The sequence below is a fragment of the Polistes canadensis genome, unplaced genomic scaffold, assembly GCF_001313835.1.
Source record: "Polistes canadensis isolate GaletaPanama2010 unplaced genomic scaffold, ASM131383v1 scaffold_120, whole genome shotgun sequence".
NCBI lineage: Eukaryota > Metazoa > Arthropoda > Insecta > Hymenoptera > Vespidae > Polistes > Polistes canadensis.
Window position 1 is genome coordinate 343,095 of NW_014569667.1, and position 13,196 is coordinate 356,290.

General features: G+C 32.3%; 1 protein-coding gene across 1 annotated transcript in view; it reads right to left on the reverse strand.

The window, feature by feature from the left end:
* LOC106787941 overlaps positions 1-5,949 on the reverse strand; it is a 21,284-nt gene extending 15,335 nt beyond the window's left edge. Inside the window, exon 1 of the mRNA XM_014750730.1 lies at positions 4,907-5,949. Within this exon, the coding sequence (XP_014606216.1) occupies positions 4,907-5,117 (211 nt within the window). The 5' untranslated portion in view covers positions 5,118-5,949. The remainder of the gene's footprint in view (positions 1-4,906) is intronic.
* Between the last annotated feature and the right edge of the window lie 7,247 nt (positions 5,950-13,196).

A 13,196-nucleotide genomic window follows, 5' to 3' on the forward strand; every position in this document is an offset into this window, starting at 1 on the left:
ATAGTGCAAATGAACATTCACTTAGAAAGACACGGGCTCGTGGTAATTTGAGTTAAGGCTCGTAAAAGTTTTAAAGACCACAAGGGAAAGCGTGATAAAGAACGTCGTAAATTTTGTTTTTCACGAATCCTATATGCGTACACATTATCTTGTCTTTTTTTTTTTTTTTTTTTTTTTTTTTTTGTTTTCAAGAAATACCAGCCAAGTCTGTGATTCGTGAGATAACAAATATCTCGTTTGAAAATCATTTCAATATCCAACAAATATTTCATCTCTTTCGTACAATTTTCATTTACAATTGGAATGAAAAAACTTTATGAATAATTTCTTAATAAAAAAAAATGTATTAAACTGTGCGAGCCCACACACAAAAGCAATCTAAGTTTCCTCTTTCCTTAACATATTATTTAAATGATATCATAATGATCGTTAAGAGTACAAATTATATAATACGTACCGATTACTTCATCAGAATTTAATATCAATCGAGATCTACATTTCAAAGTAATAAGTATCTTTTCTCCTTGAAATTACCTTGAAATTACCCCATTCATTTTCACTTGGAATTATTCTTACTCCTCATTTTTTCTGTGTCAATTTTTTTTTTCTTCTTAATTTTCAAATCATCATGTCTCTCTTTTTCTCTTCTATTAATATGTATTCGTGTTTTCTTTATTTTTTTTTTTTAAGAAAAATATTTTACAAATGACAAAAACTTCATAAAAGACATTGACCAATGAATGATTAAATTATATCTGATTGGATTTTATTTAATATATCGTTGATAGATGAATTTTCTCACGAAATCCAACCCTTATTTAGCCCATGATGCTCGTGGGACGTCGTCTAACGTAGTTCCGCTAACCTCTCGTCATTTCTATTAAATCCCAAGGGTTATTACAGAAGGAAACAACAACAATCTGTAATTGGTACGGAAGGCATGCATGCGAAGGGAATCACTATGAACTGCGTTTAGCTAAATATATATGTAAGTACATATGTACACACACACACACACATATATATATATATATATATACCAAACGTATGTAATCTTATATATTACTTTCCTAGTCACCTGCTGTTAAGACCATAATCTCGAATAGATATATTGTATGTGTATACCTGCTTGCGTGTACACATGCGTGTACAGCGAGTATGCGAATGTATTTACCATGTATATACATGTTTGACGTATAACTGGTAACACGAAACTCACTTCCGCTATTATTATTGTATGTCGCAATAGATAAAAGTTGTTTTTAAGTTTCATTCTTATTTTGTCTATTGAGTGGTGAACATAGTATCAGTCATGATTACAAAAATTTAAACTTCTTTTTAATATAGACAAAATTAATTGTGTATATATTTTAATATCGTTTATTTGATGATAATAGGTAATCGTTGACAGGTATTCAGAAATTAGGATAAATTTCATATCTCGTACAAATTACAAATTGGAAAGAGTATCTTTTATATAGAAGTTTGGTCTGCAAGAATGAACTTTGATCTCTGACATATTCTGAAAGTTGAATACAAAGATAACGATTCGCATACCTTTTGATATTATCGAAAAACTCCCGTGTATATACGTTTATGTATATGCATGTGTGTGTGTTTATGGTATGGGGAAAGAGGAGTAGAAGTACCGTTACGCAGGGCCAGAAAATTTCTATCTTTCTCTCTCTCTCTCTCTCTCTCTTCCTCTCTTGGTTAGTGAATGCAACGTGGCTTGGTTGAACTATACTTTATATACTCGCTAAAACTTACAATCTCTCTATCCGTCTCTCTCTCTCTCTCTCTTTCTCTGTTGGTTAATCTCTATCTCTTTCTACTCGAAAGTCTCGTTTACGAGCGTGAAGAGAAGGACTGCTACTTGTAACGGAACAAGATATGGTGTTACAAAGTCAAGAACCTTTCTGTCAATTAATTTTTATTTTCTTCATGTGTGTGTTACAACAAAAAATAAAGATAAATATTATATATTTGTTCTTAATATAATTTTATTGTGCAATTGAAATGAAATAATATCATTTTGATTACTCGAGATTAAGCGTAATCGTTATGAAAGATTTTCAAGTAATTTGATTATAATGTTGCCATTAAAAAAAAAAAAAAAAGAGAATAAAAATAAAAATGAATATTAATTTTCTTTTAAAAATATGGTCAATGGAAATTTGATTAAATCGCGAAAGTATTACGAAGAAATAACAAAGTTATACAAAGCGTAACAATGTAAAGTATCACGTAAAAGTATTAGTAATAGTGTACCTATACTTTGAATCTCTCAGAGTAGATACTTTATATGGAGAGGAGACACGTTCCTGTAGTATACTTCTTTTTTTTACTTTTTGTTTAAAAGAACTTCCAGCAGTCCGTTAGCAGCATGCATCTCTCTCTCTCTCTCTCTCTCTCTCTCGATCGATCGATGCGTAAGTATTGTATACATGTATACTTTTCGAAGAGTTTCAAACGACATTCAAGAAAGATACTTTGAATCCTTCAAGAAGTTTTATTCCATTGAATTTTTAATATCCCTAGCGTTTGATATCTTTGAAAGTTCGAGAAGGTTGTGAATATATTGTAGATACAGCTTATATTCATATGTAATATATATATATATATATGTATACAGTTATGTTTCACACGTAGATAATTAAAGAATGAATGAGTGAGAAAGTAGAAATGTTAATTACAATCTGCGTGTCGCTAAAAATGTTCAATGTATGATACCACAAATGATAAGAATAATACTTTATTCTTATTTCCTTGAATACATATAAGTGTACACGTGCAGACACATACATATGTACATACGTGTTCTTTTTTTACCTTTATTTACCTTTTCATTTCTCTCTCTCTCTTCCTTTTTCTTTGTTTTTCTCTTCTCTGCTCGTACAAGGATTAAAAAGAAAAAAAAATTACACGGGAAAATTATACTCGTAGAATTGTAAGTATTAATAAGATCAATTATATTAATCACTTCTATCTCTTTCTATTTTGTTTTTTTTTTTTTATAAAAGAACGCTTACACGAAGATGCGTGTAAATGTGTATACGTACGAGAAGTTTGTATGCTCAGGTAGAGTTAGAGCAAACAAGTTGGAATTACGTGATTAGGCAATTTTCTTTCAATGTATACGTAAATATGCATGTGTATATACGTATGGTAAACATCTATGGGTTGCATAATAACCAAACGGAAAATATAGAAACATATAAAGTATTATAATAAATATTACGCTAAACGAGTTTCTATATATGAATAATGTTTACATTTGTAAACACATTCGAATATTCTGCCAAGTATTTTTATTGTTTTATTATTCATTTATACAAATTTATAGATATATGTTTAAAAATCGATTACTCATTACCGAAAAAGATTACTTCATTTTGAAAATTTGTATAATAGTATATATAGTGTATATCTATGAGAACGTATGCATGTATCTCTTATGTATACATATATGTAAAATCAAGGTTCACTGAGAGCATACGCTCGAGTGAAAGTAAAGAACGACCAAGAGCTTACGTTAGAAACGTGTAACTATAGATTCCTGCTGCAATTGAAAATTCTAAACATAAAAAAGAAAAAGACCATTGAAAAAAACAATGATCTATATCTAATTATATTTATTTTATATTTTAGCACACTATACTTTTTATCTTGTTTTGAAAATTAATAAAAGAAAGGTTAATAAATGATGAACAAAATGTTGTAATAATCAGCTCATAAACACGTGGCTACACGTCATAGATACTTATGTGCATTCATGTATATAAGTACACGTACGTACATATGCGCAACAGCTGTAAAAACAAGTCAGTGGAATTAATTGACTGGACATATACGGGAAGCCGTGTTCAAAATTAGGTCAAAGCTTTCATGAAGGGGAAGCAAGAATATAGGGGGACACTTGTGGTTTTGATTCTAATCTTCTCTCTATTGCGATATATGAATGAACTACAATTTTAATAAACACGCGTGCTTGCCCATTTTATGCACAACTCGTATAGACATATATGTATTATATGTTTCTGCAAGCATGAGATCGATAATAAAGCTCGGAGAATACCTCAAATGTTTTATCGAACAGTGTCCTTGGCCGTGCTGCGGTCATTAACCCTATTGAGGTCGAGAAATGCTCTTTAAAAAATTCACCATTCGAACATTAACTCAATGTTCTTTCTTCTACGTCCAGGGTATTCAAAAAAAATAACGCTGGCAGGTAGGGCACATTCGTGTAAATAATAGTTTGATATATAACTGATAGGAAAAGTAGAATTAAAGTTACAATTTTATTGACAAAACAAAATCTATTTTCATTTTCTTTTTATCAAGCATTCAATTTCTAATTTAAATTAAAATCAACGTTGTGTGTGGACAGGATATTGGATGATTATAAATTGGAATAACTATCGACTAATCAATGTCAACATAGCTATCGAAATCGCGATTCTTGCGTGTTCTCTTTCATAATGAACGAAATGATATTGTACGGACTGGCACGATAGACAAGGAAATAGATAGAGAGAGAAAGAGAGAAAAAGAGAAAGAAGTTAACCTTGACCTCAGAGGAGGCAGGTCGCATAAGTACAATTTTTCGCGTGGGTTGAGTTGAGACGAAATTGTTCGTTCCGCGATGTGGGAAATTGCAGTGAACGCCACCGTATAACTTGGAACCGCTAACGGTGAACGAATGCAACGGCATCGTTCATTCTATCCCACACGCCATTTTCCAAATACGCACGTATACATCAGCAATGCCAAATTCACGACTGCCGACGAAGAATTCACATGGTGGGATTTGTGAATTTCCAAGAAATTTAACACCCAAAGTTTGTTTTGCCAATTTTCTTTATATTATATTTCGTTTATAAATTGAAATTTGAAAATTACGTACCGTCCGGGTTGTTGAAATATCCCCAATGGGGGGTGGCAGTGGCAGCTGATTGGAGTACGACAGCCAATACACTGAGAGCAAGTGCTCCAGCAGCACCTCGAGCAGCCACGGCACGTTTTTCGCTACGTCTTGGATCGGTTGTCGTCGTGGCGACAGCTCTGACCCCTTGATGACGATTGTTGTTTTCGTTGTTGCTCGAATCGGTTGCCATTCTTCATATCATCCTTTTTTCTTTTATCCGATCTCTCTCTTTCTTTCTCTCTTTCTCTCTCTCTTTCTCTCTCTCTTTTATTTATTTCTTATTTTAAATAATCAAAATATTAATTGTACGTCTACATAGACATAACATGGTAGATTATAAATCCGTCATGTTTATAAGCGATCGATATAAGGTAGGAGATTAGAAATATATGCGCGCATGTGTGTATGCAACACAGAGAGAGAGAGAAACGATTGATAAGTGATAATAGAAATTACAAAGAGAGAAAGACTGATAGTCGCACAAGCATGTGCATATATATTTATATATATATATTCGCAGGGAGCAACGTGAAAACGATGTTGGCGACTATGTGTATTGGGACACGAGCAAATTCCACGTTCTCTCTCTCTCTCTCTCTCTTTTTCTTTCTCTTTAGACTCTTGAAGTATACTGGACTCGTATCTCTCTTTCTTTCTCTCTCTCTTTCTCTCTCTCTTGCAGTTCCTCGTGCTTTCTCGGATAGCAGTGGTGCCCGAGAGGAACCGGTTTTTGCGACGATGCTTGAGAGAGAACCGGCGAACTGCTAAAAATAAAAGTGCCCACTCCTCGAGGCTCTCTCTCTCTCTCTCTCGAAAGAATAAAATAAAAAATATATATAAAATGAAGGTAGGAAAGAGAACACAAACAAAAAAAATATATATAAAGGGAGATCGACGTATCCGGTTAAAATATGTTTGTACGCGGTTGTCTTCTTCTTTATTGTCGCGTTCAAGTATAGGATTATTGTTGTTTAAGATACAAACACATTTACTCTCTTCTTCTCTTCCGGGAGGTGGGTGGGTGGGTGGNGTGGGTGGGTGGGGGGAGGGTATGTGATGATTGAAAAATAACCAAAAAAAATAAAAACAAAAAAAAAGAAAGAGAGAGAGAGAGGACGGGGGACGTTCGATCAACGAGAAGGAAGATCGAATCGCCCGCGGCTCTCGTCGATCAACGATCGAGTACCGCCATCGCGCCTCACCTCTCTTCTCTATTTTGTCAAGATGGCGCTCGCAAACTTCCCTCGAGCTCCCACCTCGTTCTTCCTCTTGTTATCTTCCTCCTATTCGTCGTTTTTCTTCTTTTAATAATATTAATAATAGTTATTATGGAAGTAGGATTAATAGTAATAATTACGAGAATAATGTTAACGAATGTTCGTCGATTTTTCCTCATCGTCCAAGTCGCCTCTCGATTGGACAAGATCGATCTCGATCATTACTCCCTCTATTGATCGCTGACATCTTTCTTTTTTTTTGCCTTCTTTTCTCTCGCTTTTTGTGTCTGTGCTTTTTTTCTTCTTTTAATTATTTTCTTTTTATTCTTGTGAATGTCTATACAATGTGGCAAAGGTACAAGAAACGTACGTATATACGTTGTCAGGTATTCGCACTTCACCGAGGTTCAACGCTACTAAACGCGTTGATGTTGGTGATGGTGCTGTTGGTGTTGGTGGTGTTGATATTGGTGTTAGTATTCCTCATCGATCGCAAGGGAACGCGGTCGCACGACGGTCTCCCAACGTTCTTGTTTCCTTTCATTCCACTAACATTTCTCTTCGTTATTCTATACAAAACCATCGTCTCGTTTGTTTGAAGATTTTCTAAAACTCGTTCGATATAAATTTTTTTTGTAATCGATTAATTATTTATTTCACACCGTCGTCTATGGGATCAGATCAATTTTTTTTCCAAACCAAATTCAAATTTCCCGCCGTCCTATTATTCCCTTACCTTCCTCCCATTTAAAAAATACACCCTATTTTTGTTTTCTTTCTTTCTTTCTTTTTACCTTGCTCTTCTTTGCATTCACCCGCGCACACAGGCACGCGCGCACACATACACATAAACGTACACTCACGTATACACTATATAATATATCACCAGACCTACTATTGTGATATTCGAGTTTTATTGAAACATTTTTCAGTCGAATAATCCACTAGAGTCGATCCTTTGGCAAGTATTACATCGGTCGAGGAGGATTTCTCGTTTATAAGCGGAAAAAGCCGAATTATATCCGAACAAGTTACGAACTTCTTACTCGCCCTTTTTCCTTTTCCCTTTCCCTATATTTTTAAAACTCTTCGTGTTTGTACCTGCGTATATCACACGAGGATTTTTCACTAAATCCAAAGGAATGAAACAAAAGAGAGGATACGCGTACGCGAGCCTGCGCGTTGCGCGGCATACTGCGCTTACCTCCGCGAACGAGCCGTTTCGAATGCTTCCCCCACCCTTTTCCTTTGCGTTCTTTCTCCTTCTATCTTTCTCTCTCTCTCTCTCTCTCTCTCTTACTCCTTCGTTCGCGTACTACACTTACGCTCGCACTTATGGACACTCCTTTCGCTCCTATATATTTCTATCTCTTTCTTTCTCTTATAAATTTACTATTGTTCTCTTCTCTCTCTCTCTCTTTCTTTTTCTTTCTCTTACTTATAACTTTTATTTTATTCAATAGCTCTTTCTCTCTCTCTCTCTCTATCTTTACGTACAACGTTTTCCTCATTCACCGACTCTTTATTTCTCTCTCTCTCTCTCTCTCTCTCTTTCTCTATATATATATATATATATAGATATGTTCAGAGTTTCTTTATACTTCTTTTTCTTGTCTTGTTCCCTTTTTTTCTCCTTCACATCGGATTTGCATCGCTGCCGAACATAGTTACTGGCCATGTCATATTCCTTGCATATCTCGCGCATCCTTCGTCGCACAAACTCTTCAGAAATAATTTCTTCTTTTTTTTTTTTTTCTTTTTCTTTTTTACCGTTTTTAATATGTTTATATACTGATCTTATTTGATATTTGATTTTTTCAAGAATCGAGTTCCCGTTTTTTGACATGCGATTACTTTTGAAAGGAGTAGGATACAGGAAAATTGTTAAACTCGACGAAAAGTAAAAGGTTTTTCGAGAGAGAGAGAGAGAGAGCACGTTATTTGATTGGCGGGTTTTAAAATGCGACACGAAACGTGCAATAATATGTTATTGATAAGAATTATTGAAAAACTGTTTTACAAGCATAATAATAAGAAAATCAAATGAACAGAATATAAAACCCAACTGAAATATAAACATCTAAATTGATCACATGCATTTTATGATTGAAACCTATTTCTGAAATCATTTTTATGGGATATCGCGCGAATGCACATTTAATATTACTAATAAATAATTACTTTACATATTATACGTATATAGTTTCTGGTTATATCTTCTGAATAATTTTGTATTAATAATTAAAGCACACATATAAAAATAGTAACACGATTCCAGACTTTTTGAATAGCATAGTTTAAATAATTGAATTTTAAAACAATTAATACATTTTTTATTTACGACATAATATATACACAATCGATAATATTGTTCAACTTCGATCATATGTCAGAAGAATTATTAATAATATCGATGCACAGCATTGTATATATATATTTAATTATTATTATTAATTTATCATAAGATGGAAAACTTTTCCATCGTATTATTTTGTTTCTGTATTGCTTGTTTTATTTCAGATAAATACAAATAGAGGAAAACACACAGTTTGAGGAAAAATAATAAATTCTGTTGAATTAGTCAAGAAAAAAAAAATAACGCAAAAAGAAATCGAGCTGACGTGTTGAGAGTAAGATAAATTAGCGAGAGTAGAGAGAGACGATCTTTTACATAAATACTCTTATGTAAGTAATAACGAAACTATACATAAAATGGATGCGCGAAAAGAAAAAAGAAATATATATATATATATATATAGAGATCATCAAACCGAATAAAAAATATTCGAAGGTTGCTCGCGGTCGTTCGTGTCGATAATTAAAATGATTTCTTTGCTGACCTTATTAACGTGTTAGTCATCTCGTCACTATTTAACATACTTAAATATTTTCTCGCGTCAGCGATATCAACTCTCTCTCTCTCTCTCTCTCTCTCTGTCTCTCTCTTTTTCTTTTTTCCTCCCCCTTCTACTCGCGTTTCCGATCCATCAGTACACCTCCCCATATTCGCACGATGGAATTTCCTTTGTGTCTCTTCCAAACGATGATCGAAATTACCATAGTATGCAAATGGAAATTCGGTTTTGTGAAACCAACACGTAGGACTAACATAAAATTCGTTTTGTATTCTGATAGCGTAGATTGAAAAGAATTTTTCAGAAATTCCCCCTTATCTCGTCGGAGAGAAGTTTCGTCTGTTTGATTTGGACACCTGTTTCCAAATTAACTTTTTGAAAAGAACATTCTTTTAATAATCAACGGTTATAAAAAAAAAAAAGAAGCAGATTGGTCAATCGATTTAATCATTCATCGTTTATGCGAAAAAAATAATGATTATTTTGATATTAAAAATATATATATTTTATGCTAAAAGCGTGAAAACTTAGAAAGTTTTATTTAACTGACAGAAGTTTCGGTGCATTCGTTCGATGCAATGCAAAGTTCATGGTCTGGGTCACGTAATATATAGATCAAAATTATATATAAACTTTATATCGTATTTATATCAAATGAAAATCTTAGAAAAATGATGAAAAAATTTGTCTATCAAAAATATATCTAATTATAATTTGTAATTGCAATTAGAATGATCTCTAACGATTTTAAATATATAATAGTTAGGTAAAAAAAATTGTCCAATAAAATAGAATGTTCGGTGCATTTATGTCGTCATCGTATCGTAGGAAGCATACCATTGGTCGTTTTTATGACTCGTTCCTCAAGGTTACTCATTGCATAGCATCGCATTAGCGATCATGCTTACGCAACGAATATATATTACATACTATTGCGATAGTAGCAGAGACGTTTTACGCATCGTCGTAGTAGTAGTCATCGTAGTCATCGTAGTCGTAGTCATGGTAGTCAGCATTGCAAAGGTAGGTAACTCGGTACGAGCAACGATCTAGGATCTAGCGAAACGAGCATGTTCTACGCATGAATATCGTACCTTCCTGTAGCACGTAGAGAAAACGTTAGGTGTCGGTTTTATCTGAAGAAACGAGCTTCTTTACGAGCCACTTTACGAGTCTAATAAAATCGTTCGACCGTTTGACTATTTTTTATTTGAGATAAAAAGAGAAAAAGGAAGAAAAAAAATATTTGATCGATATGATCGATCGTTAATCGCCATATTTGATCGGTCAATAATGTACATTATTTGCGAGTTCATATTGAACACCCGGTATATCAAACTGAGTTACAAGCATTAGAAAGAAAAAGAGAGAGAGAGAGACGCCATTGAAGTATGGATAAAAAAGAACGAGTATTTATTTAACAGACATTATTTATTATTGTTTATAATCTCTCGACGAATATTAAAAATATTTGTATATAATTATTATGGCAACAAAATTATAAGAGAATTTTCTTTTAATTATAATAATAATAATAATAATAAAGAATCTCGAAATTGTGTGTGAGATGAAAAATAGTTAGAAGTAAAAAAGATATCAAAGGAAAATGTCGTTCGGTATGTTTCAAGGACATCGATAAAGAAACAGAAAATAACAACAACAACAAAAATAAAGGATATTGAGCGAACGGAAGCTGTTTCTTTTTTTTTTTTTTTTCATGGCGAATCGAAACTCGATCGTACTTTTAATGCCGTCCATTATCCTCGAAAAGACAACGCGTTCACGCTGGCAGATGGAAAGCGTATTTATTATCTGGGGGATCACGTACACACGAAGAGCCGTTAAACGAAGTAGAAAGTTCACCTCTCTATCGACAAGCTCTTCCATTTCCCGCTAGTCCTCTACACACACTGCACACACACACACAGTCACACAGTCACACATTTTATTTTTTATTTATAATAGTTCACTTGATTTTTTCGATACATGTTTAAGAACGATATTCATCCGAAAATTATCGTTATAATATTTATACTAGTACTCTTGTTATATAATTGGTTGTTGTTAGTTTCATGGTGAACGCCATTATGGTCCGATTCTTCTTCTTTGGAGTCAACGAACTCCAAAGGTCGGAGGATTATTCGTGCACGATCAAGGAAGTACAGTTTGTCTCGAGACAAAAGAAGAAAATTCAATTAAATTGTTCTACTTTAAAAATATTCGTTTCTAATCTCGTTTTTATTCGGTTTCCCATTAAATTTGTGTTTGATTTTCTTGTCAAAATCGATTTCTCTCTCTCTCTCTCTCTTTTTCTCTCTTCGTTAAAGATCAGATATTTACGTTAACTCTTTCGCACAAATATTTGTAATTTTAAGTTGTTTTTATAAGTTCACATCTTCACTGTTTTCACATAGAAAAAGAGAATCGCTAGTGATGTTGCATCGTCTTAATGGAAATTGAGGTAATTCTGTGTTTAAAATTATAAATATGTATTTTATAGAATATTAACGAGTAACTAATTTAAATAACGAATTTTTTTTAACGCATCGCCAATTAATAGAATAATAATCATCATCGAAGAGAATAATTCGATAGAGAAAACACAGGATGCATCTCTCTCTCTCTCTCTCTCTCGTTATACTATATATATGTATTATACTTTAGTGTTTTGCATAGGAGACGTAGTGGAAAGGTATGCTACTTAAAATATAATAGATAACGGTCTCCAATAAAAAAATAATTAGCATGCAGTTAATTAATATTTTCTCATTATCCTTTTATCTTATTAAATTTAATTAACATATAATATATACCTACTCTAAACACAGAAGGTGGGACTTAAATTTGCATGTGTATATATATATATATGTTATTAAAAATAATTATTTATTTTTATGAATAATAAGAAAAAAATAAATTATTTAACTTTGAGAAGAAATAATGATTAAAATAATTTATTATAAATAATCATAATGGTCGTAACGATCGAATTAAAATTGCAGAATTATTACGGAGACTTTTGATTATTGTTAACCTTGAAAATTATTGTATTTCTATAAAAAAAACAAGCAAGAAAAAGTACATACTGTAAAAAATCTAACACAGTAAACGATGTAAGTATATATTTCAATCTGTAAATCTGATCGAACCGGGTCGTGCAGTACGTGATCCATGGATCATGGTTCCTTCTCTTCGTTTCATGTCGTCGAACTCTCTAACAGTTGATTCCATGGGTTACACCAACGCGTCCTCTTTTTTCCTTTTCCCGTTCTAAACTCTCCTACCTCTCTTTTTCTAGTCTTTTAGTCTTGACATACGTAAGAAAGTAGGTATAGGTATAGATAGATTTCGTAATCATCGGCAGAGACATTCTTCTAACATACTACTCGTACAACTTATGTTAATATAGATTTTATTTTTGTAGATTCAAGTTTTACTCTCTCTTTCTCTCTTTCTCTTTCTTATTGTAATATTTATCTGAAATTATTTAATCATCATTCTATCTTATAAAAGGTATTTATATAAAAAGAAAAGAAAAGTTATAAGTGAATTTGCAAGATGAAATTTATTATTATACTTAATATTTTTATCGATTATATTTTTATATATTATTTTTATAAATTAATTTTAATACTTCATTTTATTTATCATTAAAATGAAAAAATAAAATATGTGCTCGCGTGAAAATGAAAAAATAAAATTTCATCTCGTATAAACGTGAAAGAATAAGGAAAAAATTCGAAGGAAATAAGAAGAATAGAAAAATGACTAACTAACCTATAGATATGTATATATATATGATTATGTGCAAGAGTGTGTCCTCGAGATACTTACTTACTTACTATCCTAAATTAGATTAGAACGTTAGTACGTGCTGATAATAACCGTACAGAAAGAGAGAAAAAGAAAAAAAAAAAAAGAAAAAAAGAATAGAGATAGAGATGGTGAAAAACGTGCACGCATAAGATGACCTGAAAAAACAATTGCCATAAGTCTGGACCAATAAAGTGCACGAACGTGCTAGATTCTAACAATACGATTCGTGTCCTATTTTATCAAAACTCATATATCATCTAATTTTATTCTATTGTAAAAAAAAAAGAAAAAAATATATATATATATATATGCATCTCAATACATAAATATAAATTCGACAAATTTTTGTTCTCTTTATTTCTTTTTTTTTTTCTAACAATT